The sequence below is a fragment of the Trichomycterus rosablanca genome, chromosome 16 (assembly GCF_030014385.1).
Source record: "Trichomycterus rosablanca isolate fTriRos1 chromosome 16, fTriRos1.hap1, whole genome shotgun sequence".
In the NCBI taxonomy this organism is placed as follows: Eukaryota; Metazoa; Chordata; class Actinopteri; order Siluriformes; family Trichomycteridae; genus Trichomycterus; species Trichomycterus rosablanca.
The window spans coordinates 1,161,019-1,182,172 of NC_086003.1; the positions used below are offsets into that span (position 1 = coordinate 1,161,019).

A 21,154-nucleotide genomic window follows, 5' to 3' on the forward strand; every position below is an offset into this window, starting at 1 on the left:
CACGCTCCACCGACTTCTTCTTATTCGCCTGTACTTTGGTGGATCGGCACGTGAGGTCGGTCTCGCTCATGGAGAGTCACGCGCTGATCTCCACGTTCCTCCACTTCTGTACAGGCGCCTCGGACTACTATCCAGGGTCCTTACACAGCCTCGAAGACCCCGCTCACTTTTCAGTCCGGTCTTTTCCCACCCAGCAGACTAGCGGCCGGTTTTGTCTCCTGTAGGCACTGCCAATCATGGTGCCCAGCCAAGTTAGGAATCCCAGAGCTGGTGTGCTAGTGGAACATCCTGCTGCTCCACCCACCCGCCCGTCTGTTATATTTGGGCTTAATCCTGCACCGCAGCTGAAATTTGACAGGTCCTAATCCGGACCCCCACGGTCTTAAAGCCGCTGTGAAGTCTGAACGCACCTCCTACGTCTCTGCTGGCTGGAGAATGTAAATTACAGCCGTCAGACGGCGTCTAATGACACGGTCTGATCTCACGGCCGGCCTGCACAGACCAGAGGCGTTTATTAGCCTCACCTGTAATTACTGAAGCCTAATTGGTCTCTGTAATGCTCAGAAAATACCTGCGTTTGGTTCGGCTTCAGGTTTTAAGTCTGTAATAACATCTGGGTCGAGCCGGTCCGGTTCCTAAAGCAGCTGTCCTGTCAGTCATTGATTTATCATTTGCAGGGCTGAACACTTACACGGATTCTCCTCAGCTCCTCCATGTCCAAACTGTTTTTATTCCTTTCCGTCATAATAATTCCTCATCTCGACTGTTTTTATCTCTGTATTATTGCTACTGTGGTCAGGAATTACAAAAAACAGACCAGGCCGGACATTAATCATCCGATGGTCTCAACAATAGATTATTATTCTGTAAACTGACAAGAATGAAGAACGAAGCACACACACCCCTAGACCTTGACCGTTCACTCCGTGCCACAATGTGCTACTTAACTATGGCTACAGTATATATTTTAGAAGCTGGAAAAATAATATTAATAAAATAATAATATTGTAATTTTAAAAAATCATAATATTTTAATTAAAAATTTTTAATATTTTAATAATAAAATCATAATATTTTAATAAAAAATCATAATATTTAAATAATAAATTCATAATATTCTAATAATAAAATCATACTATTTTAATAAAAAAAATCATAATGTTTAAATAATAAAATCATAATATTTTAATAAAAAATCTTAATATTTTAATTATAAAATCATAATATTTTAATTATAAAACCATAATATTTTAATTATAAAATCATAATATTTTAATTAAAAAAATCATAATATTTTAATAGTAAAATCATAATATTTTAATAAAAAAATATTAATATTTTAATAATTTTTTTTTAAATATTTTAATTATAAAATCATAATATTTTAATCAACAATTCGTAATATTTTAATAATAAAATTATAATATTGTAATAATAAAATCATAATATTTTAATAATAAAATCATAATATTTTAATAATAAAATCATAATATTTTAATTCAAAAATCGTAATATTTTAATTCAAAAATCGTAATATTTTAATAATGAAATCATAATATTTTAATAATAAAATCATATTTTAATAATAAAGTAGTAACAATTAGAGCATAAACTCACAATGTTTTGAGACTAACATTTAAATATTTTAAGAATAAAATGTAAAATATTTTAAGAATAAATTAAAATATTAATATGTACTGTAACAAACTAATACTAATATGTACTAATGTGCAGAAGATTTGTTTGTGAAACTGGTATGAAAGTAGAACTTTATCCTCAATGCTCCTCATTTTAACACCAGGAGGTGAATTGCTTCCCAAAGTCATGTTACTTTACCTCCTACTGGTTTCATTCTGGAAAAAGTTTTGAGAACTATTGACTTTTATTTTGTGACTGAATAACTGAAACTGTTGCTTCTTAGTCCAGAACAAACGCTGTGAGGAACTTTAGTGATGTTTTTGTAGGAATTTGGACCACGACTGTGGGTGCAGATTAAAATGTAAAAGCTTTAATCATTTGTTTGTCACTCTGTCTCACCAGGGGGCGACAGGGAGCGGATGACGACCAATCATGAGACGTACCTGCTCATGGCCAGCACACAGAATGACATGGAGGACTGGGTCCGGACCATCCGCAGGGTCATATGGGCTCCGTTCGGAGGAGGTGAGTGTCGTCCACATCACGGCTAACGAAATCTGTAATCAGGCATCACCTGGGCAAATGTGTGTGTGTGTGTGCGAGTGTGTGTGTGTGGCTATTCATTACCTGCCATTCAGACTGACCGAGCCAAAGTCAGTGCCCCTTATTAGGTACGATTTGGTACCTGTTTTTTTGTGTGCCCCTTATTCAGTCCATTTTGGTGCCTGTGCCCCTTATTAAGTGAGATTTGGTACCCATCTTTCCATGTGCCCCTTATTTTGTGAGATTTGGTGCCCGTGTGCCCCTTAATCAGTAAGATTTGGTGCCTGTGCCCCTTATTTAGTATGTTTTAGTGCCTGTGCCCCTTATTAGGTGAGATTTGGTGCCTGTGTGCCCCTTAATCAGTAAGATTTGGTGCCTGTGCCCTTTATTCAGTGAGATTTGGTACCTGTGCCCCTTATTCAGTAAGATTTGGTACCTGTGCCCCTTATTCAGTAAGATTTGGTGCCTGTGCCCCTTATTTAGTACATTTTGGTGTCTGTGCCCCTTATTCAGTACGTTTTGGTGCCTGTGCCCCTTATTAGATGAGATTTGGTACCTGTGCCCCTTATTAGATGAGATTTGGTGCCTGTGCCCCTTATTTAGTACGTTTTGGTGTCTGTGCCCCTTATTAGGTGAGATTTGGTGCCCGTGTGCCCCTTAATCAGTAAGATTTGGTGCCTGTGCCCCTTATTCAGTAAGATTTGGTGCCTGTGCCCCTTATTTAGTACGTTTTGGTGCCTGTGCCCCTTATTAGATGAGATTTGGTGCCTGTGCCCCTTATTTAGTACGTTTTGGTGTCTGTGCCCCTTATTAGGTGAGATTTGGTGCCCGTGTGCCCCTTAATCAGTAAGATTTGGTGCCTGTGCCCCTTATTCAGTGAGATTTGGTGCCTGTGCCCCTTATTAGATGAGATTTGGTGCCTGTGCCCCTTATTCAGTAAGATTTGGTGCCTGTGCCCCTTATTCAGTAAGATTTGGTGCCTGTGCCCCTTATTTAGTACGTTTTGGTGCCTGTGCCCCTTATTAGATGAGATTTGGTGCCTGTGCCCCTTATTTAGTACGTTTTGGTGTCTGTGCCCCTTATTAGGTGAGATTTGGTGCCCGTGTGCCCCTTAATCAGTAAGATTTGGTGCCTGTGCCCCTTATTCAGTGAGATTTGGTGCCTGTGCCCCTTATTAGATGAGATTTGGTGCCTGTGCCCCTTATTCAGTAAGATTTGGTGCCTGTGCCCATTATTTAGTACATTTTGGTGTCTGTGCCCCTTATTCAGTGAGATTTGGTGCCTGTGCCCCTTATTCAGTAAGATTTGGTGCCTGTGCCCCTTATTTAGTACGTTTTGGTGCCTGTGCCCCTTATTTAGTACGTTTTGGTGCCTGTGCCCCTTATTAGGTGAGATTTGGTGCCCCTGTGCCCCTTATTAGTTGCAGTTCCAAAAACGTCTGCTCTTTTCAGGTATTTTTGGTCAGAAGCTGGAGGAAACAGTGCGGTACGAGCGGCGGTACGGGAACAAGCTGGCACCCATGCTGGTGGAGCAGTGTGTGGACTTCATCCGGGAGTGGGGGCTCCAGGAGGAAGGGCTGTTCCGTCTGCCCGGTCAGGCCAACCTGGTGAAGGAGCTGCAGGACGCCTTCGACTGCGGGGAGAAGCCCTCCTTCGACAGGTATGTGAATAATCCGCCGTATGTGCTCCGTGTCTGGTTAGAACCCGCTCTGCTGAGGCAGCGGATCAGAAACGCGTTCTGTGTCTCTCTGTGTGCAGTAACACGGACGTCCACACGGTGGCGTCGCTGCTGAAGCTCTATCTGAGGGAGCTTCCTGAGCCGGTGATCCCCTTCAGCAAGTACGACGAGATCCTGTCCTGCACCAAACTCCTCAGCAAGGACCAGGAGTCGGTGAGTGATTCTGATACGGCCGAAAGTATTCGGACACGTGATTATTTAGAACAACAGACGCTTTTCTGAGGGGGTCTGTGGGAATTTGTGCCCATTCTGTCAAAAGATTTACAAAGCGACTTACAGTACCGGGTTAAGGGCCATGCTTAAGGACCCAACAGTGGCAACCTGGCAACGGTGGGGCTTGAACCAGCAACCTTTCGATTACTAGTCTAGTACCTTACCTCCTAGGCTACAACTGCCCTAACAGTAAAGGTGACAGTCAATGTTCCGGTTCATCCCAGACCTGTTGAGTGGGGCTGAGCTCAGGGTTCTGTGCAGAGTCATGTCGGAACAGGGAGGGACCTTCCCTAAACTGTTGGTACCAAGTCGGAAGCATATTATTACCTTTATATGACTGTGTGTGCTTATTACATCTGTTAGTGTCTGACTGTTGTGACTGAAACATGTGACTTCCTACACTGACTTGACCTGGTCAGGGTCACAGTGGGTCCAGACACATAGCCAATCATGTCTGCACATCTACCGGCCGATAGCACCGCTCGGGATTCGAACCTGGATCCCAGAAGTAGTGGGGTAGTTCTAGTCTAACTATACACCTACAACCAGCGCTAGAGGGGTAGGTGTTCCTAATAAATAGGCCAAAAGGAAATCCCAACAACACTCCTGCACCTACTATACTCACACCATAACACTCCACCATCCAAACATCATCCGGTCCCATCATCCGGTCCCATCCCATTATCCCTTTGAATAGATAAATAGGGTGAATAGATCAAAAGTGTACAGAGCAAGAGCTTGGCTACAGTCAGTAATTGTATACCCACAAAGATACCACACAGGCGTACCTAATAAAGTGCTCAGTGAGTGTAGACTGTTGTGTCTGATCTCCGTCCTCTTCCTCAGGGAATGACGGAGTTAAGAAGACAGGTGGAGAGTTTACCTCAGGCCAACTACAATCTCCTGAAGTACATCTGCAGGTAATCGTTAGCGTTTCTTCGTTTTATTGATTTTAAACCTTTTCTATTCGGTCCGACTGAACGATCTTCTCGCCGCAGGTTCCTGGATGAGGTTCAGTCCCATTCGGGCGTGAATAAGATGAGCGTTCAGAACCTGGCCACCGTCTTCGGCCCAAACATCCTGAGACCGAAGCTGGAGGATCCGGTCGCCATAATGGAAGGTAAAAGAATCGGCTGGGCGCCTCACTAGTCCAGACCGGACTAAATAAAAAGGTTTGGGGTCTCCGACGCTGTGTGAGGACCCTCGTTAGTAGCCCGAGGCGCCTGTACAGAAGTGGAGGGACGTGGAGATCAGCGCGTGACTCTCCCTGCGTGAGACCGACCTCACCTTCGATCCACCGAAGTACGGGCGAATAAGAAGGTATCATGGAGGGAGGGCGTGTCAGGAGAATACACCCTCCTCGTACACCATCGGGGTCTCCAGCAGAGGAAGAGGAACTGGCTACGACTAAATTGGGAGAATTGGTTCATCCTGGGGGAGGTCTGGGTCCTTTCTGGGTGGGTTTTGCATGTTCTCCCTGTGTCCTGTGTCCACCTGGGTCTAAAGTCTAAAGACGTTCAGTCAGAACAACAGAGATACTAAAATTGCTTCGAGTGTCCAGGGTGTAGGACCCACCGCGACCCTGACCAGGATAAAGTGGTGGTAAATCAGATAATCATAGAATGAATTAATGACAGGATTCATCCTGGGGTGGCCAGGGTCTTTTCTGTGTGGGTTTTGCATGTTCTCCCTGTGTCCTGTCTCTGCCTGTTTGGGTTTCCTCCCGGTGCTCTGGTTTCCTCCCACAGTCTAAAGACGTGCAGTCAGAACAACTGGAGCTACTAAAATTGCCCTGAGTGTCCAGGGTGTAGGACCCACCGTGACCCTGACCAGGATAAATTTGTGGTAAATCAGATAATTACAGAATGAATGAAGGAATAAAAGGATTAATTCTGGTCAGAGTTGTGGTAATGATACACATGTCTGTGTAGACGCCCTGCCAGCTGATAGCACTACTGGGATTCCAACCAAGATCCCCACGGTGGTGGCTGGCGCCGTTGGGCCCCTGATCAAGGCCCCTACCCTTCTGAGCCCCTTGTGAGTTGTGTAATAGCCGACCCCAGCTTTCAAACAAGTACAGTATAGGGCCAAAAGTATTCGGACGCCTGACCATGAGCTTGCCGGATGTCTCAGAGTGACCTCTTTAGCTAGAACAACAGCTGCTCTTCTGAGAAGGCTTCTCACAAGACTGTGGGGATTTGTGCCCATTTATTCCAAAGAGCTGAGCACTGTTTAAAAAAAGCCTTGCTTTGTGCCGGATCAAGAAAGGGCCTTCCCTAAACTATATACCAATAAAATAATTCTTTTTTTCTAAGGGAAATGTTAGGCAGCCAATCCACCTTCTGCATGTTCCTGTGAGCTGGGAGATTTGTTCTTTATATGAATAATGTTAGTAGAAGTGGAGGAACAGTAGCGCCCGAATCTTAGCTGTATGCTGCCATCTAGTGTGCATATGTGGTACTACAACAGGACAATAGGAATCGGTCAGTTATTCAGCGAGTTCTGCCCAAAATCTTCCAAAAAACAAAGGACTAAGGTTGTATTTGCTTGATACAGGTGCGGTTCTGGTGCAGCAGCTGATGGCGTATCTTATCGGTCAGCACGCCGCACTCTTCCCCCAGGACGAGGACAGTCTGGGCGCTCCGGAACCCTCCAACAACAACAACGACGTCCTCAAACTGCCCAATGCGGGGCAAATGCAAAACAAAGAAAACAACAACACTATGAGCGTCCGTCAGTGCACCTGGGAGACGCCGGACTCGCCCGGCCGCGGCGCCCTTGATAACGCCTCGACACGGTCCGGCAGCCCACGGAACGGCTCCACCGCTGCACACTTCGATGTGACCCGGAGCCCGCCCATGACCGTCAAGAAGAACCCGGCGTTCATTAAAGGAAGCGGCATCGTCACGAACGGCTCCTTCAGCTCCTCCTCGTCGTCCTCCGAAGAGAAGAGCCCGACCCTGGTGGGCGCAGGGAGCACGTCGATGCGCCGCGCAGGCGCACTAAAAGCATCGGGTACGAAGATGGGCGTGCAGAACGGCGGCGTCCGGATGGGCGTGTGCAGCACCGATATCGTTAACGGGAGCCTGAACGGGCGTAACGGGTTGTGGTCTCCTCCCGGCGGGGTGACTCTGCGGGAGGTCAAGGGACGCGACGGCGATCAGCAAAACCGCCTCTCGACGTACGACAACGTGCACGTGCAGCAGACGCCGTGCCAGCCGTGCCCGAACAGCAACTGCGAGGACAAGCAGAGCGTGGACAGCGCCACCTGGTCCACGTCGTCCTGCGAGATCTCGCTGCCGGATGTGTCGGCGTCGTGCCGCTCGTCCACCACCACCTGCCCCGAGCCGGACTTTTCGTTCGAGGACCCGCTGTTGGAGAAATGCGAGCGGAGGAGCGCCAACGGCAGTGCCAGCGGAGAAGGGAGAGGCAGCAGGGGGACGAGCAGCAGCGAGAACAGCGAGGTGTCGTTTCCTGTGAGCGGACACAGTGCCCTCCACAGTCTGGTGGCCAGTTTGAAGCAGGAGATGTTCAAGCAGAGGAACGATTATGAGGCCAGAGTCAAGAGGTGAGAACACATAACCTTTCACTGATTATATTCAAGTCTCAGCTCTGCTACTGGTCGGCTGGGCGCCCCATAGTGGCCATGATCAGCAGTGCAGACAGTCTGCTGGGTGGGAAAAGATGGGACTTAAAATAAGGTTTGGGGTCTTTGATGCTGTGTAAGGATCCCTGTGTAAGTCATTGCCTTAAAAAAGGGTGGTGGCGCCACCCATGCTTTTGGAACGGGGTGTCTAACAATGCTCACTGCAGGGTGTCCGTGTACTTTTGGCCATGTATTGTACAGTTCAATACAGTTTTGCTCAGGGGACCAACAGTAGCAGCCTGGCAGCGGTCGGGTTTGAACCCACTTCCGAGCTACTGCCATCCTACTGATACCAAGGGTGGGGGGGGGGGGGGGGGGGGTGGACGTGACCTTAAATGGGGACTGGAACACACGTCTGGTCTTAAATGTTAAATACGGTTAATTAATGTTATTCTAAAACGTAGCATGACTGAAATCCGTCGTGACCGGTTCCCTCTCTGCAGTTTGGAGCTGCGTAACGCCGAGCTGGAGGCCGAGCTGGTGAACCTGCACGACGAGCTGGAGCAGGAGCGCAAAAAGTACACCATGGTGGACATCAAGCTGCGCAACGCCGAGCGGGCCAAAGACGACGCCGAGAAGCGCAACGGGATGCTGCAGAAGGAGATGGAGCAGTTCTTCTCCACGTTTGGTGACCTCACGGCCGAGCCGCGCCCACCGGACAGGGCCAACACCGTCTGGATTCAGTGACGTTTTCTGCCAAGTGTGGGATGAATGAACTATAATGACGCCCAGTGAGCCAAATCTAAAGACTGGACCGGGTCATACTGGCATGATCCAGCCACACCAGTGGGATCCGGTACAGGAATCATTCAGATCCAGTAAGAGAAGCTGTAAGGGATCAGGGACACATCACAGCCCTGTAAACCAAGGACACTCCTTCCAAAAAAAACTCGGAACGTCTTGGAGATGCAACCAAATTTGCTCCGTCATCGTAGGTCACGTGTCCTTGTGAATTTTCTGTATATAGAGTTACTCAAAGTGCGTCAGAGCGACGGATATAATGTATAGAAATGATATTTTATTGTATTTAAACTGAACTATCGACACGTCATGTTGTGTTTTTATATCCAGGCTATATCGAGCTAGCTGCACTTTGCTTTTTATTCAATATGGTACTAAAACATCATTTAAAGCTGTGCTGACAGCCAGCCGGGCGCCTACACGGATTAGCATAACTGCTGCAGTTATGCCCTCTACTGGCTGATCGATGGTGCTACACAAAGACGGGGGATAATGGGGATTAATATGTGACTCTCCGTGCACGATACAGATCTCCGTATGAACCCGTCTGGTGCAGGTGAAAAGAAGTGGTGTGTGAGGGGACGTGTGTTAGTCCTCGGTCAGTAAAGTTGAAATATGGTTGGGGAATTGGATATGACTAGATTGGGATTGCATTTTAAAACTTTTTGGGTGCTTACAACGACAGTAAAAAAAAGTTGTGAAATTTCAGAAATTTGGACATGTCCGATTCCCTAGTATATTAAAATTACTGACCCCCCTCCAGGACATGTGAGCCAATCAGGCACTTCTTCTCACCAGGCAGCGGTGGACTCCTACCTAGAGCTGCAACACACTGCTCCCAGTGCTCCTCTTCGTTTCACATTGGCATCTGGACTAGTCGCTGTTGCATCCTCTCTCTGTTCCTCAGACAGGCCCATCTGTGCCTACGGAGCGCCGACGGCCCTGTACAACGGCATGGAGAGCTAGAAATTCAGAAGAGCTCCATCCATGTACTCAGAATCCATGTGAATATATTTAAACCTTGGTGTTCGTCACACTCGTCTGGCTGAACTTCGCACACGTGAAAGAAACGGTACACCGGATTCCATGTATAACAATCCCGTATACAATAAACATGGTGACGTTAAAGTTTAAAATGCTCGTTTGTTCATCAGTTTGTGCTTGTTTAGTTTGTTTCTGAAATGATTCACTCACTGATGACACAAGGTCTCACAGACACACTCCAAAATCCAGCGTGAAGCCTTTCCAAAAGAGTGTGTGCTTTCATTACTTTCATACGAGTGCATATTGTTTTGGAATAAGATGTTTACCAAGCTCATGATCAGATGTCCACATATTTTCGACCATGATGTGGAGGCTTTGTGGTGTCAAAATGGCATTAAAGATCTTTAGGTGGAGTTTGGATCATCAAACAAGGATGTAGGATATAGCCGGGCATGCAGGCAGGTGGATTAGCTAGTCTAAACCATCCTGAGGTTTGATTAAGCGAGTGAATGTGTGAGTAGGTGAATTAATGACTCTGAAATACATTTAGGTCTGAGATGAGGTCTCAAGTAAAGGGTAAGTGTGATGTGTGTGATGCCCGGTGATGGACCCACGACGACCCTGATCAGGATGATGCAGTTAGTGAAGAATAAACTAATAAACATTAACCAATCTGAAGCATAACCTTCATTTATTCTCATTCTACATTTGGAGATAATAAAATACTGTAAATCAACAGTTCTTGGGGCTGAATACTCTGCGTTGCAGAATTTGAGGAATGTAGCATGTAAAAAAAGATGTGGGAACTTCTCTCTCGGTGCATCTCACCCACAGATAATAGGATTATATCAGCCTGGCAGTGAACGTCCAGCTAGCCAAATCCTCTCCGGGTGCCGGCTGCTGAAGGGAAGTGATCCAGGAATATTTTCACGCCACACTTGAGCCAAAGAAAGCGAACGTGTTATCCATGCGTGGATGAACCTCTGTGGTCAGTTTTTTTGGGTTAGAGGAGGCTTTGTTCATGTAAATAAAAGGATTTTAGTAATGTAGTAGGTGAAAGGAGGCGACACGTTGGCACAGAACCTGGGTTTGAGTCGCACGTCTGGCTGCTCTAAATTCCCTCTAGATGTAAGTAAATAGGTAATAAGTGATGAGTGAGTGTCTGTGGCTCCAAGATGAGCTGGTCCGATTGTTTAGGTTCCATGGACCCACGTGACCCTGATTATTTGGTTATTATTAAAAATGAATAAACAAGCCCATCACTGCTGAGATCTCAAACCCTCGAATTTGAATGTAAGCTGTGCTGTCGACCTGGCCGGGCATTAAATGGGCACAGGGTTCCTGATCATGGAGTTGCAATTGGGAATTGTAAATAAGATTGGGAGAAGGGGGGGAAATAAAAAGAATAATTATTAAAACAGTTTAGCTAATAATAACACTGGGTAAAGGTAAATCACTTGACATTGAAATGTTTTTGTTATCATTTGTAACGGGTTGATTAGCTTAGCTTCGCGACCGGAAGCGTAAACCTATTTGTAGTCCCAACCGGACTACAAATCCCATGAGCAGCAGCGCTCATTAGCGCTGACACGTGACACCTGTTATAGCTCCATTAAAAGGAGTCCGAACAGCAGCGCGACTCTGAGTCGTTTGACTTTACCTGGTAAAGGTAATCGCTTGGTGTGCTTATTTTTGCTTTTCGAGAGAGATCTATCTAATCAGTCTATCTTCGATCACAAAATGGAATCTTTTCTGTACGTGTACACCTTCTGCTACCGCTTTATTCGAATTTGAATCTAGCGAGTCGGTTCGTTAATTCGATTCTTCGACTTGTTTACCGTTCTTTTATTAGACTGGATTGAGAGAAATATTGAGTGTTAGGACTGTAATCGTGAGTCAGTGTTGGTAGAGCGAGTAGCTGTTGCCCTGATCACGGTCGCGGTTCCACCTAGCTCTGTCTCTTCTTAGGTTCAATCGTTTGTCAAGTGAATCATTACTTATAGAGTCGACTCATTGACTCATTCTTACTGTGACAAAATAGTCTTCAGACAAAAATAGCTCGTTAAGTGAACAATTGATATAAACAAACGAAACAACTGTGCATTTCATGCCTTTATTAAAATTATATATCCTGAGTATTGGATTATACTAACACCCAGGGCACAGCGACCAAACATTTTCCAATATACACAAACATTCAAATGTTGGCAGGTGACAAGCCAAGTAATCTAGTATGAATGGAAGAGAACATTCTACAAATTCCCAGGAAACATACACAGCTATGACAGGATCAAGCTGAAGTTGGGTTTGTTAAAAGAAAAAACAAGTTCATATATTATTCCAGCTTTCCCAGCATTAAACAGTATCAGATATTACAGTGAGCTACACATGAAGAGTGTAGCTGTAGATTGTTATTGTCAGTACAGAATCATAGTGTTGTGGCACCATTTGGAAGATTTGGGGAAAATTCCCAAGATCAACCCTGTTTCTGACCCCGTGAGTCACGTCTGTTGGAAAATATATTCCGCTTCTAATCTAATGAATCAAATCGAATACACAACAGAACAGTTTACAGCTAGTTACAATTGAAATACAAACCATACTAGACGTGTGTGTGTGTGTGTGTGTGTGTGTGTGTGTGTGTGTGTGTGTGTGTGTGTGTGTGTGTGTGCACCCTGTTGTAGAAGCATTATATCAATCGAAAGCCTGCCGACCCCTCCGAACCCCCTCACAGTGCAATGATTCTCACATGGTTGTGCGTTTCCTTTCAGCAGTTTAATTCAAACACGAGATTAAAACCATTTAAACCATTTGCACCTGATACTTTTTATTTAAGAATCTGTTTTGATGAAGATTGCGTGAGCAAATGAATTAGTATAATATTTAAGAAAGAAAGCAAGAGATTTATTTTAATGGATGGAATAATCACTGTAGGTACACCTCTAGGTTCGATGTGAAGGCCGATAAAATGGATCGTTTAACAAAACGATACAGATTTTAATATTGAAATCTGATCCTTAAATACATTGACTTAAATAAACAATTATTTGGGATTTTTATTATATTATTAATTAATGTATTTATTTTTTGTTCTATACATCTCTTTTTTTGTAGGTACACCTCTAGGTTCGATGTAAGGGCCGATGAAATTGATCATTTAACAAAATGATATTGTTTTAATTACTGAAATCTGATGCTTACATATTACATACATTGATTATTAAATGAACAATTTTTTCAGATTTTTATTATATTATTAATTAATGTACTTATTTTTTGTACTGTACATCTGAGAATTCGACTCGGGGAGTTCAGAACCCCAGCGCTGGTGCGCAAGCGGAATATCCCACACGATTAAACAAAATCATAAGAATGTTCGGCCGTTATGTGATTAATATTTGGTATTAATGAAAGAAAATAAATGGTATTTCATTCCTTTATTGAAATGAATTAGTAGACAGATTAAATAGGACAAGTACAGATACAAAACAAACCATCCAACGTAAATATTATAGAATTCATTTATACTGTGTAACGTACTGAATAAGGCTTATCGTTAGTCTAGAACTGGAAAAAAAAACCCAGGCGTGTGGTTAAGGTCTGCGCTTTCATTTACATCGTTTAAAAATGCCACATTTATACGTAATGTTTGTTCTTTTTTCTTTATTTGAAAGGTAAGGGTTGTATTTTTATTATTATTTTTTTTAATCCAGTGATTATGTACATACTAATACAGGGATTATGACCCGTCAAACCAGGCACCGTCAACGTACTACAACCTGAAGTGATGAAATTATGACTCGGCCGCCGCCGTCGCCGCCGCCTGTGCAACCACGCCCACCTCAACTTTGATTTCTGTTGAGTTATTTATGACGAAGAGAAAAAATAAACTGCATTATTTCAAAGGCACTGCCTGAATTCAGGCTCCATCTCAGACGCCCGGTTAATGAGAAGCCGCTCTAGGTAGTAAATCTGGATTTCTTTTCTAAATAAAACTTGTTATGGGGGCCAAAAATGATCGGAGGTGATGCTGAATGATCGAGGTAATTCTGCTGACACGCCGCTAACCCTGCGTCCACACCAGTCTCACATTTACCCAATACAGTGCAAGCAATTAGGGATTTAAGGGCCTTGCTCAGGGGTCCAACTGTGGCCATCTGGGGCTGGTCAATAATCCAGAGCTTTAACTATTCAGCCCCAACACATCAGTCCACTCCACACGGGTTGCTTGTGGTCAACCTGACTGAATTTTACTGCTTATTTATTACTGACATCCAACGTGTAAAACAGCTGCCTTCACATCTGTCAAACAAACCTCCATTCCAAAAAAAGTTAGGACAGGATGTGAGGGGTTTTTTTCCGGATGCCCTTTCTGACGTTTGATCCGGGTTTGGGACCGGCACTGAGAGCGCACTGACAAGCGCACCTCCCAATCACCTGATTGGCCGATAGCACCGCTGAGGTTAAGTGTAGCACTAAGAGCAGTGCATGAGTTCCGTGGGTTCGAATCCCAGGCTGGGCTCACAAATACAGAAGGTGGCATGCATGGTGGTACGTGAACCTAGCTATTGCGTGGACACAACAGTGCACCCTAAGTGCAGGTCCCAAGCCCGGATCAGTAGAAGGGGTTGAGCCAGGAAGGGCATCCGGCATCAAAACGGCCCCGACCACTTCACCCAGTCGTCATGTTTCCGGAACTTAAAGCTTTAAACTGGCGACTCTGGGTGAAACGTGACGGTTTAATGCTGCTTTGTCGCATCGCACGGTTGCTGGTGTGAACACAGGGTGAGACGCCGGTTCAGGGGTGATGAAGCTGACCAATCAGAGAAGGAATGGCGTATGAAGAAGCCAATCAGGCGAGACGATGAGTGTACACCCAAACCCTGCTGTTCATTGTGTAAGAACTGTGTAAACATATCCAATTCCCCTGTGATCTGGCACCCCCTGCTGCTTTTTCTGTCACTTTGGGGAAAATATTCTTATTAATATAATCACAAATGGGATTTGCTGTCTGAAATATTGATGTAAATAATATTTTCCATAATGGATTAAGTCCAAGGGTGGCACGGTCGGTAGCGCTGCCACTTCACAGCGGGAAGGACCTGGGTTCAATTCCCTTTTTTGTGTCAGTATGGGTTTTTTCCTACTGTCCAAACATACTGGAGCTACTAGTGTGTCCTGTGATGGGTGTTTCCTCCCTTCTGCCCAATGAATCAGACCCACCGTGACCCTGACCAGGATAAAGCGGTGGTAAAACAGTCAATGACTGACTGATCCTGAGCAGACAGGGTTTGGGTGTACAGCATCCGAGAAACACGACAGAAAATGTGAAAAATATCGAACGTAACGTGTTTGTAGGAGTGTGACGGAGCTTCATCCTCGCCATTCACCCGCACTGACCCTCGCAGCTTCCAGAAATGTGGATTTTTCTTACACAGGAGTACAAAGGTCGTCTATACGTCTACGCTGGGTTATATTCGAGCCAGGCGTTGGTTTATCTGCTCATGCAGGACTACAGGCAAGGGCAACTCAAGGTCGAAGCGGAGTCGATGTGGCAAGGTGCGCAGGGTGCGCGATCCCGATACTGGCCGACAGTCCCGTTTAAGAGCGCCACGCGTCTGTACAGGGTTACGGAATTACGTATGTACAAATATGCGCCCTGTTCTGGTCACGTTCAGCAATAAATATAATGTGCATATTTATAAGACAGTGCCCACCTTGCCACATCTGGAGAGGAGCACAGAAGCTGGGGGGATTGTATCGTCCAGTCAAAATGCATTATTATTATTGTTTTATTTATTTATATATATATATATATAGAGAGAGAGAGAATTTCCAGATGCCTTCTGAATGGTGCATAAAGCAAAGCAACTAGATTGGGTTTTGTAAATATACATAGCATCATTCCCCCCTTTTTGAACGATAACGCAGGCTTATAATCGTACCATAACTCCTAAATAACGTAAACATACTTCAGATCTGAGGAATTCTCTTTTTTTTCACTGTAATATTTTTTGCAGAGTCGCGGCTCGTTATTTATTATTTATTTATTTATTATTTGTACTCGGGGATCTTTTAAGACGGTTTGCGATCACCTCCTGAAGAAGGCGGGGTTGCGCAGGCAGGCGGTTAGTCACCTGCAGCAGCCGAGCGGCCCGGCCGAGGTCTCCAGGCTGCTGTCCGTGTCGGAGGCCAGAGTCTGGTCGGTGCTCATGGACGAGATGTCGTTGACGGAGGAGGACGGAGGGAGGCTCTCGCTGCTGTTCACGGCTGCACCTGTGCTACGGGGAAGAAAACAAAACAGTTACAACAACAAACAAACAAACAGAAAATACACGAATGAGCTGGACGTGAGGACACAAATATGAATATAAATATCTGACATCCACAGCAGCCTGAATATACAGTACAGTCGAGGTCAAAATAGATGTGAGGGTCATGATGGAGGAATCCATGCACTGATACACTCACACTCTAGATGGCGCTAATGCACCGCATGACGGGAAGCAACCAAATCAGTCTCAGCACCCTATATGGTCAAAACTATTCGGACACCGGACCATGAGCTTGTTGTGCATCTTATTTCAAGATAGAGGGTCTCACACATGGCTTTGAGGTATGTCTGTGTATGGGAATTTGTGCCGATGTGTTCCAATTCATCCCAGGGCTGTTGAGTCGGGCTAAGGTCAGGGCTCTGTGCAGAACTTCGTCATGTCTCTATAGAGCTTACTATAATAATAATAATAATAATTGCAAAATTGTAATAAATATATAAATTGTCATAATAATAATTAATAATTGCAAAAATAATGATTATTATTATATAAATAATATTTGTAATAATAATAATAACTAACATTAATAATAATAATATAATATTCGTAATAACAATAATAATTGTTATTATTAAAATATTTGTAATAATAATTATTATTTGTAATAATTATTATGACTAACATTAATAATTATTAATATTGTATTATTACTACTAATAATATCATAATAAAATAATAATAAAATAACTGGAATATAAAAAATCGTAAAAACAATAATTATTATTATTTTAATATTTGTAATGATAATTATAACTAACATTAATGATTATTATTAGTGTATTAATACTGCTTCTAAAAATAATATAAATAATAATAATATATATAATATTTGTAATAATAATAGCAAGATTAATATTTATTATTATATTAATTGTAATAATAATAAAATAACTGCAATATAAAAAATCGTAAAAATAATTATTATTATTTAAATCATTGTAATAATATGAGTAATAATAATAACTGCAATACAAGTAAAATTATTATTATAATACTAATATTAATAATCATAATTGTAACAATAATAATATTAATAAATGTATGATAATCATTGTAATAATAATAAAATGTTCATACAATCATTATAACAATGTAAGTGAAAATATTTGTACAATTTACATAATTTCAGTAAAGTAAATGTTCACCTGTTTTTCATACAAACACTAAAAAATATATTTATATTTAAATATTTATATATAAATAAATCTCTGATTGTGTGATTGACCCCCAGTGTAAAACAAAACAGGCAGAATTTAATTAACATTAATCAGCATTTAAGGTCCAGTTAGTAATTTAGCTTCACTCGCTTCAGATAATCAACTTAATCTGATTAAAGCATCTTTTAATCTCATCTAGTTTAATCTCTCAGTCTGATTAGTGTGTTGGTGTATAATCGGTTACAGTCGTGCAGCTCAGGACTGATGTACACAATAAATCTGCAGGTCAGTCGAACGGCGACGCAGCAGAACCGGCGGGTGAAATACGGCCGAGCCGGAGCTGCAATGCGTCTGCTCAGCTCCACACGGGCTCCATCCATCTGCTTAATTAAAGGAGGGGGGCAGGAATACGACCGAGGGGGGGCAGTGGTGCTCACGCAGGGTCGTTTTTTAAAGGCGTGTGAATAACGAAGCGTCCCTGATGTGCTCAGACACGGAGACGCAGAGTCTGTTTATCTGCAGTGCTGCAGCCGCGCAGTCAGCAGAAATAACTCATTCATCTTTACTAACACTATAAACAGCGCCACCATCAGGACACGAGAGGAAATACAGACTGAACATCAAAGAGCAATGAATTCACCTTTGTGCTTCCAGAAATTAAGTGTCAGTGTTTGATGTCAGACAAAATTATACAATATAAAATTACAATAAATACATACAAGAGTTCAAAATTCTGTTTAGGAATATTAATATTTAGTCAAATATATAAATAATATTTACTTTGAATTGAGCATGGTTAATCATGACCCTTGGTATGTTCAGATATGAATAAATACACAAATGAATGACACATAATTCATAATTTAGTCCCAGAATAAAAAAAAAAGGTAAATAAAAATTTATTTGTGGTAAATTAGCTCAATCTCACACTGACAATACAAAAAAAAATTAATTATTTAATAAATGTCTACTAGCCATAAATAAATAAATATTCACTAGCAATAAATACATAAATAAATAAATATTCACTAGCAATAAATACATAAATAAATAAATATCCATTAGCAATAAATAAATATAAATAAATATCTACTAGCCATAACTAACCGAATAAATAAATGAATTAATAGATACTCACGAGCCATAAATAAATTAATAAAAAAATAAATAGCTACTATCCATAAATAAATAAATAAAAATCTACTAACCAAAAATAAAAAATATCCAATAGCAATAAATAAATATAAATAAATAAATATCCACTAACCATTAATACGGCGACAGTGCTACCCACTGAGCCACCATGCACCCCACTAATAATTTCATATTATATAATTAATACTAAATGTTAATTTTTCACTAAAATATTTTATTTTATTTTTTTATATTGTTTCAATTTCTATGTTTCTGATATTTATGAGTGTGAGATTGAACAAATAAACCAACACAGACTTTTGCTGTGACCTTTTTTCTTAATTATTTTCTTTATTTTTTTACCTTTTTTTTCTAAAACAGCCTGAAAACGGTTGAAAAACACCGGATGACACAGAAACTCATCACGAAACCACATTACATGTGTTCCTACATACAGAAAACCCTGAGCTCTAGTTTAAAAGATTAAAGCATTAAGGGTGGGCACCCCGGGTTCAGCCGTTGCTCATGTAGCGCCCAGTCCGGATTCAGAAACTTTATACATGATGACAGAAACGTCGTGTTAGTACTGACATTTATATCGTTTATCCAAAGCTAGTTACAACTTCGAGCACTTATAGTGCAAACAAAAGTGTTAAGTGCCTTGCTCAGGGGCCCAATAGTGGCTACCTGGGTTTTTTCTGGATGTAGAAACTAGCTCTACAGTGAGTGAGGGGATAAACAGGAGCTAAAAAGCGATGGTGGAGTGAATGAATGAATAAAGGAAGAGGAGCGTGAGGAGCAGCACTTACAGCGAGCTTAGGCTATGCAGTGAGAGTACCTGAAGGAGAAGGCTGTCCCTTCACCACACCGTTCTTCGTCCTCTCCTCAAAGTTCATCACCTCTTTATAAATCAGCTCTACAGAGACACAGACAGATTCATTAAAAATAAACAAGCTGATCCAGGAGCAATTCTTATTCGGGGAAAACATCAGACGGTCCTGGATGGGCGGTCGAGTCTGACCGAACCCGTCCGGCTGCACACGGGGCTGAAGAATCATCAGTTCGATGGAGTTTATCGATCTGAACTGCACGACTCGAAAGAAAACGAAGGATTTTCTGATTTATTTTAACCCCTCAGACCGAGTCGAGTGCTACCGAGCCCTAAACTGGGACCCAAATCTGAATTTTACTCAAGGACGCGTTTCATTATAGTGAAAGTCATGAAGCTCAATTTATTTACCACATAAAATATCAGTGCAAAAATCTAATCAAAACTACTACAGGAACATTAGCTCCCCCTAGTGGAGAAACTTCCACCTGCTGTGTATTTATGTACATTAATAAACTCTAGCAAATCATGACTGAGGGTTTATTTATTTACTGTGAGGGATTATGGGAGTGCATGTATAGGTAATCTGTGAGGGATTATGGGAGTGCATGTATAGGTAATCTGTGAGGGATTATGGGTATACCTTTCCACTCATCGATGGAGTGTTCTCTTTCATCCAGCTGCTTATCGTAGATCTGAGGAGGAGGCTGCAGGGAGAGGAGATAAAAGACTGATCAGTAACTCTTACTGTGAAGTACGACGCAGGGAGCATCACGACATGGGGCTGCTAGCGGTGGTCCTGTTTCGCTGATACTCACCGCCTCGACTTCAGACGGATCGTACCACACGTTGATGTAGGGGTGCTGGAGGGCCTCGTCCACTGATATTCGCTTAGCTGGATCAATGATCAGCATCTTAGAGAGCAGATCTCTGGCCTGACTCGCTGAACACACACACACATACTGACATGAGCACTAATCCCCACAGTTCTGTCTGAAAAGATGTGAATCAGATGATTTAGATGCTCTACTTACGCCGATGTTGTCTCGTACCTTTCAGCTTGTTGTGCTCGGAGTCTGCGGGGAAAAGGCAGTCGGGGAACAGTTTGGGAAAGGTCAGGCCGGCGTATTTGGGCCGGTTCTCCACGTAGTTCCTCACGGTGGGCTGGAGCTTCTTCATGAACTCGGGCGATGGTGTGCCCAGCTGCTCGATCACCTTGTTCCACTGATCGATATCTGAGCAGGACGCCAGTTAAGGAAAACGACAAAGGGGTGAAGGGTGGCATTTCGTAATCAGACTGAGGTGAGCGGAGTCGCCCATGTAAATCAAAACATTTATTATTTATTTATTGGAACAACTCTGCCATGTCTTGTCTTTGTCGGTGGGGATGAATGGTGTGCCAGGTCAGGTGCCAGCAAGACCTGCCTGGGTGTGCGATTAATGTAATGTGTAATGTAATGTAAGTGTTGGATGAGGCACCAGGTCTTGTGCCAGGTGCTGGGTAGAGTACCAGGTACTTGTTCTGTATTCTGGGTAGAGTACCAGGTGCCATTTGAGGTGTCGGTGTTGTGCCAGGTGCTGGGTAGAGTACGAGGTCTTGTGCCAGGTGCTGGGTAGAGTACCACATCCTTGTGCTTTATTCTGGGTGGAGTTCAAGGTGCCATTTGAGGCGTCCGGTCTTGTGCCAGGTGCTGGGTAAAGTGCCAGATCTATTGCTTTATGGAGTGCCAGGTCTTGTGCCAGTTGTTCGTCATCACTTGTACTCTGGGGATTAAGAGTTCCATCACGTGTGATGCCCATGGCAGTCTCTCTGACTCATGTGTATGGAAGCAGAGCTGGGAGGGAAGCAAGTGTTACACCTCCCAAAATTCGTACTGGAACACCCACTGGTAATGCTCGATGCCAGGTGGATGCCACGTTCTGCTGGCGTTCATTTGCATTCCCAATGTCGCTCTCCTGAAGACCGTTTGTGGAGGGGTGCAGGAGGGGGGGGGGGCGACGAAAACACAGAGATTTTTTGACGAGGTACCCATCAGAGACACATACAGACGCGGGCACGTTCCCATGGGCGCCTAGCAACAGAGGGCCGGGCTACACGTTGCTAAGTAGACGATGGGGAAAGGAGGGGGCTCGGTCCCTTTCGGGGAGTCACATGACCATGTTTTTTTTCACATACGATTTCCCATGATCCCACGGA

The 21,154-nt window shown here is 43.3% G+C and overlaps 2 protein-coding genes across 7 annotated transcripts in view; one reads left to right on the top strand and one right to left on the bottom strand.

Annotated features, from left to right (window-relative positions):
* The window catches only part of arhgap24 (Rho GTPase activating protein 24), a 43,481-nt gene extending 33,827 nt beyond the window's left edge, over nucleotides 1-9,654 (top strand). For all 3 annotated transcript variants that reach the window (XM_063011151.1, XM_063011152.1, XM_063011153.1), the window contains 7 exons: nucleotides 2,041-2,163; nucleotides 3,633-3,840; nucleotides 3,939-4,071; nucleotides 4,978-5,051; nucleotides 5,130-5,251; nucleotides 6,688-7,699; nucleotides 8,221-9,654. In XM_063011151.1, coding sequence (XP_062867221.1) covers nucleotides 2,041-2,163; nucleotides 3,633-3,840; nucleotides 3,939-4,071; nucleotides 4,978-5,051; nucleotides 5,130-5,251; nucleotides 6,688-7,699; nucleotides 8,221-8,464 — 1,916 coding nt within the window. In that variant the 3' untranslated portion in view covers nucleotides 8,465-9,654. The remainder of the gene's footprint in view (nucleotides 1-2,040; nucleotides 2,164-3,632; nucleotides 3,841-3,938; nucleotides 4,072-4,977; nucleotides 5,052-5,129; nucleotides 5,252-6,687; nucleotides 7,700-8,220) is intronic.
* A 1,947-nt stretch (nucleotides 9,655-11,601) lies between these two features.
* The window catches only part of mapk10 (mitogen-activated protein kinase 10), a 41,879-nt gene continuing 32,326 nt past the window's right edge, over nucleotides 11,602-21,154 (bottom strand). For 3 of the 4 annotated variants that reach the window (XM_063011841.1, XM_063011845.1, XM_063011843.1), the window contains exons 9-13: nucleotides 19,992-20,192; nucleotides 19,776-19,900; nucleotides 19,601-19,664; nucleotides 18,967-19,044; nucleotides 11,602-15,778 (exon numbers count right to left, since the gene is read on the bottom strand). In XM_063011841.1, the coding sequence (XP_062867911.1) occupies nucleotides 15,636-15,778; nucleotides 18,967-19,044; nucleotides 19,601-19,664; nucleotides 19,776-19,900; nucleotides 19,992-20,192 (611 nt within the window). In that variant the 3' untranslated portion in view covers nucleotides 11,602-15,635. The remainder of the gene's footprint in view (nucleotides 15,779-18,966; nucleotides 19,045-19,600; nucleotides 19,665-19,775; nucleotides 19,901-19,991; nucleotides 20,193-21,154) is intronic. The other variant, XM_063011842.1, reaches the window with a different exon arrangement.